Source organism: Bacillus rossius, chromosome 1, assembly GCF_032445375.1.
Source record: "Bacillus rossius redtenbacheri isolate Brsri chromosome 1, Brsri_v3, whole genome shotgun sequence".
NCBI classification, from domain to species: domain Eukaryota; kingdom Metazoa; phylum Arthropoda; class Insecta; order Phasmatodea; family Bacillidae; genus Bacillus; species Bacillus rossius.
The window spans coordinates 148784972-148790971 of record NC_086330.1 but is presented as its reverse complement, the minus strand read 5'-3'; the positions used below and the strand labels follow the sequence as shown (position 1 = coordinate 148790971).

General features: G+C 37.4%; 1 protein-coding gene across 1 annotated transcript in view; it reads right to left on the bottom strand.

Annotated features, from left to right (window-relative positions):
- Positions 1–2355: 2355 nt before the first annotated feature.
- The window catches only part of LOC134537574 (uncharacterized), a 106024-nt gene continuing 102379 nt past the window's right edge, over positions 2356–6000 (bottom strand). Inside the window, exons 5-7 of the mRNA XM_063378198.1 lie at positions 5282–5340; positions 4043–4087; positions 2356–2592 (exon numbers count right to left, since the gene is read on the bottom strand). Coding sequence (XP_063234268.1) covers positions 2356–2592; positions 4043–4087; positions 5282–5340 — 341 coding nt within the window. The remainder of the gene's footprint in view (positions 2593–4042; positions 4088–5281; positions 5341–6000) is intronic.

Below are 6000 nucleotides of genomic sequence, written 5' to 3'. Positions count from 1 at the left end.
ATTAAATACTTAATTTTTTTTCTAATTGACTACATGTATCCATAGTGGCCGATGTTAAAAGCTTATTTTTAATTTATATCATGTATGTATAATCGAAAATCGTGAGAGTATAAAAGTGTACCTCAGAAGATTTCACTTATCAATATAACATACATTTATGATAAAATACGTATAACTAATGGCATGTTAAGTTCAGAACTAAACATTATTTAATTTTCTAAACCAGCACACAAAATTCTCAACAATATTAAAAATATATATCTGGGACTAAGTTTCCAGAAATATAATTTTAATATATTTAAAAGATTTGTGTTATTATTTTTCAATATTTCAGGTTCCTTCAAACTTTGTACGAAGTTTTCATTTTATTTAAAATTTCATTGACGTGTACAAATCTAAAATGTTGTGACTTAATTGAAAATGATATATCGGACATTAAAATAAAGAAGGAAAATGGACACTTAATTTGTCTTATACCATTCGTAGTTTAACACATTTTCGAACAAGTAGCCTATTGTACCTATAACTAATTATTTTGGTAATTTTTTATGTAAAAGATTTTTTCGTCATAAATAAAAGACAAATAATAGCGGGCTACCAGTTAAAAGTAAGGTAACACAAATAATGTTGTCGTGTTGTTCACAAACTCCATCAGTATAGTTACGACCAAAGGTGTAAAAGAGCAAGAGAGAGAGTTATGCCAGATAATATTTTAATTACTTGACTCAACGGAAGACGAGGACCAGGAAAATCTCGTAAATTCTTAGGTAACCACTGAACCTTTTTAAAAAAATGCCTGTCTGAATAAATGACTTGGTAATGAGAGCAGTGATGAATGGAAACGGGGAGAGGATGTTGTTGCTCTGTAACTCTGGGAAAGATGTCCAGGAATAAAACTGTGAAAAAAAAGTTAACTAACGACACATAGTCAGTGTCCATAAAATTAGATTATTTCCAGTTGAACACAAACGGTTTTGTGAAATCCGACAAGAAATTTTTAAGAAGAAGTGACCTGCTAGTTGTATGTTAATCACATACAATGGTGGATCTATAGATAAATAATAAAATAAGCAATGCAATGCGCACTTCGGATAAACACACAGCTGTTGCATTAAAAAACCTCACCTGCACTCTTAAAAATGTTTACCTTCAATCTACGAAGAAAGCTGGTTACAAATTATCCAGTGATCTTCCAAAATTTACGGCTAGCTTCGTAAATTGACGGACACTAATTTAACTTACTTTGAACATGAATCCAAAACATTATCCATGGTACATTATCAAAACAATCAAAACTGATTTCGGTGTGTGTGTTTAACTTTGTTCAGAAAGAAACATACAACTCGGAAGTCGAAATAAGGTGTAATTTCTACGAAGATTCAGGTATTCGAAATTACGAAGCACTCTTCGTTTATTTGAGTTAAATTATTCTTTAAAAATTCCGTAAATTTACTGTAATTTCTAACGGTGAAGTGTCAAGAGGTGGTGAAGATTACAACTGTAGGTGCTTCCCATAAACAGGACATGTTCCACTAGAAAATTCTTCAGTCCAGGTCTACTTGTATGCTCACGGTGCATGGACAGAAAACATTTTTAAAAAACGAAGTGAGTCGATACCGCTGTAGCTGTAGGAAATAACGCTTTAAAAGTAATTATAAGGTTTGAATATACAAAAATTTTAAACCTTTTCGAGGATGACGTCTCACCCATTTCCTGCGGGCCACTTTTTGTTTGGCACTACCCCACCACGCCAACAGAGGATGACTACTTGTTTATTAAATAAATATTTTAAACCAATCGAGGTTACATATTATTGCAAGTGTTTCAATTAAAAAATATATATATTAAAATTTATTTTCTTGCACATTGTATTATACCCAATTATACTGCAAATGAAATATCTCAGTCAACAAATATGAAATTTTTTATCCACATATTACACGAACCATCCGAAGGTGCTCAATAGATAACTCGATGGCTGCCTTGAAAATATTCATTTAAAATCAATCACAAACCAAAAGGATGAAAAATGTTCCATACTAAAAATATTTTAAAATATGCTAATTTTGCCAGCTAGAAATTATTTATGTATTTTCATTCAGAATAAAACGATTCTTTTCGATGGCCTGCTTTGGAGTACTCATAATCAATATTCCAATTTTCATTAAAAACGAATCTTTAGTGAAGAATTTTGGAGAATGATTCTATCGTGGAAGACCATAAAATATCAACGCTAAGTTTACTACCATGATTATAAGTGATAAATACAATACGAATGCATAATTATTTATCAAACATGTTTTATTACAAGGGTACAAATAGTATATAAATAAATAGTCACTATGGAGTAGAGAGTCAGTAGCCGTGATGGCCGTAGTGCTGAGGGTGGGAGGAGTGGCCGGACTTCTTGACCACGGCGTTGAAGCCGCTGTGCTTGTCGGCCGTGTAGTGCACGGTCCTCGTGGAGCCGTCGGGCTCGACCAGGCTGTAGGAGCCCTTCACCACGTCGCCGTCCCTGGTCTCCCACTGGTTCTTCACGTCGCCCGTGTGCGGGTCGTGCACCCCGTACTTGAACTCGTACTGCGGGTACGCCTGCGACAAACATCACAGTGGTAAATTTCTTCAGTTGATTGTTTGAGCTTTGCGTCTCGTAGACGGTCATATAAGACGGAAACAGCAAAGTCAAGGTACCAAATAATTCCGTTTATGGGAATCCACAAAATTACTAAATGAAAACTCACGTGTGACATTAAATCGTCCCTAAATTTATGGGTGTGTTTTTGTTAGTGAGGCGGGATGATAAGTGCGACGATCGCTGGTGCTTCTAGCGTGATATCGCCTCTAAACTGGCACGCAGTCTTCTCGTCATGCATAGGACAACTGCGAGTTTTAAGCGATAACTATAACGTTATATGGCGGAGGAATGAAGTTTAAATTGTATTTTAAGTAGCTTGAGTTCTTTCAAGAATTTATACCGGATGTTTCATGCCTAAAAATTAGTCTGAAAACACAAGATTTAACCATTTTCACTCTTCTAGAAATACAGTTTAAAAACGGAATAAGTAAACAAAACTACTCTTTCACCATAAGCGTATTCTTAAATTCTTTATTCAAACCAACTCCACTCGGATATCTTCAGATGTTTTTAAATCGCGTGTATAGGTAACCTTAACCCCTGAAAAACCAATGTTGTGGCTCGTAATCTGTATATTACAGCCGGCTTCAAGATATCATATGAAGTTATTGTATCTACAGTTTAATCATGAAATCAGCACGTTTATATCAAACCACCACAACAAGACTATTACACACACAAAATCATTATGTTTTTATAAAAAAAAACTATGTAATTGTATATTTTATTTACTCAAACAGTTACATTTAATTCTGTAACTAAATGGTTTATATAACCCCTAAATTCTTAATATAAAGCTATCGCACACTTAACTAGTAAACTTTAACACTTTAAATTTATTCGCTTGAGTCCTTTTTTTTTTTAAGTTACACTGGGTTTTTTTCTTGTGGAATCAACTTCTCTCCCCAACAGGAGGTCGGTGCGATGAGCTTGCTTTCCAGCAAGAAGAGAAGCAAAACGGAGGAAATTCAGACGAAGGAAAGTGTGGGTTCCACCGTTGTTACAGAAATTCCCTTCAAGTTTCACTCCTTTTGATTTTACAGTAGAATTCCTCATACCTCATATTCCATATCGCGGGACTGTTATAAACTGCTCCACACTGAAACCCTCCACTACGACCTCGGTGCAGTCAACTAGGCGACTGGTGTGAGGACGAATGACAGTAGTGTCTTGTGTGGAGTCTACTGGTTGGGATGAGAGTGTTAGTGGTACAGTGACTACTGGCCGCCCTGAGAGCGCACCAGTTGACTGCGTGTGAAGGGACTCGGGCGTCTCCCAATCATCTGCTACTTCGCTACACCAACCTCTCGACATCCACCCCATCAACTAGTGGACTTAACTAGTCGCCTATTCTGAAAGGGATCTAAGAGCTAGCCATACAAACTAGCAACCAGCAGCCTGGTAAACAGTATAGTGATTTGTTGGTTGGTTGTGGTACTCATACATTTTTGGCTTTGGCGATTAGCGGATTGTTGAGATTACAGACTTTACAAACGACAACAGAGCGTCAGGCTTTACATTCATAGAGATTGATGGCCGATACGCATTTTTTGTAAGAGAAGGCGATATGAATTGCAGGAGAAGTAGTGTGCATTTTCTAAGGGCGCTTGCACAACATAAATGTACCGAATATGAATATCTTATCACTAGAGACCTGTACAATTCGCGGATTCATTCCGCGATATGCTACAATTCAAATAATTATACCTTAGCGCTGCTTCTACCACTGGTTCACTGTTAATCTGGAGTAATGAGGGCCAATTAGAGACCCTCACTCAAATAAGGGTCGAATCACAGACACCCAGTCGAGACGACTCACAAGTAAGCAGCCAATGAACAGTTGGCATTTGCCCGAGTGTGTAGAGTGTATTTAGAGTCTATCCTGAAGGTCACTGAATCCGCGAATTTTGCAGGTCCCTACTTATCACGTCTTAACCAAAGACTACCTGAATTCATACCACGAAGTTTATGTAAACCAAACTATGGTTGCGTGATTATATGGTCAATTGGACATCAATGATACTGAACGTTGTAAGATTCAGACTTTAATGATGTTGATTTTGATTCATATATAATTAACCAAGAAAAAATTTGCAATTATTAGATGTGGGTGATGGAATAGTACTACCATAAAATACTTTTATTTGAATAATTGTAACATCTATAGATTTTATTCATTCTCTGAAGCTGAGATGGAAATTTACCAAAAGCAGAAACTCTACAAACCGGCCGAGAAAACCAATATTTTATCTTAGGCACACCAACCAGGAATCCTGGCCAAATTTTTTTACGTCTGATAATGTACTCAATTTAAAGTACAAAAGTAAACATTTATAAAATAAACAAAATTATCACTAAACAAGGAAGGCGAAGCTAGCAGTCGGTATGTGTTGATTAGCTGCAGACCTGAGTGCTTGTCGCCTGCTTCCCGTGGGGCATTCGCGCTGCGGTCGCGCGTCTCGGACTCTGGAGGCGCGCAGAATGCCCCACGGGAAATTCAAAATCACACGCAAGTTTTCACGCCTGTAATTTTAATGTGTTGTGTTTCCGGACATACTATTCCTGGAAAAATGTTGCTGGTTTTTGGTATTCCTTACCAATTATTCAATTTATTGCCCGCGATTCGCGGAAGACCTGTATACTCACGTATGGTTCGTGGTGCGCTGCTTGCAGATGGTACTGCTGGTATCCCGGGTACGCCGACACTGCGACGGCCACCATCAACACGGCGAAAACCTGCAACACGTGTTTGTTGTTATTGCAAGTTAGAAACAGTTCTATGAGGCAATTCGTCTCCATCGGATACATCTGATAAGCGTTGTTCCCAATACGTGCGGCTATCTGGGTACCAATACGGCGCAGAGCTTCAGATAAAACGCGCATTGGAAAACTGTTCATGAAAACCAAGCGCTGTCTGTTTGATGAACATTCAAGAATACGCTGAGGGCGGATGAGAAGTTCTGTTCCCGGATTTGGTTTTTAAACTGTAATTTAAGAAGAAGGGAAATTGCTAAAATACTATCTTACAGAAAAATATTTAGGTATCAAAAACTCGGTACAGATTCTTGGAAACACTCAAGGGACTTGCTTTCATCTTTAATATAATTTAATCGCCATATAATGTTAAGGTTACCTCTCCAATCTCATAGTTTCTCCATGCAAGAGACGACTGCACGCCAGTTCACAGCCTTGCTCGTAAAGGCGATAACGTGTTAGAAGCACAAGCAAGCGTCACACTTATCATCCCGCCTCGCTAACACAGATACAGCCCTGATTGGGTGGGCCCGTTATGGCTCTCTTTCACAAGCCTCTTTGATTTTATTTTTTATTTTTTTTTTTTTGTGTTTACGATTATTTAAGAGCTT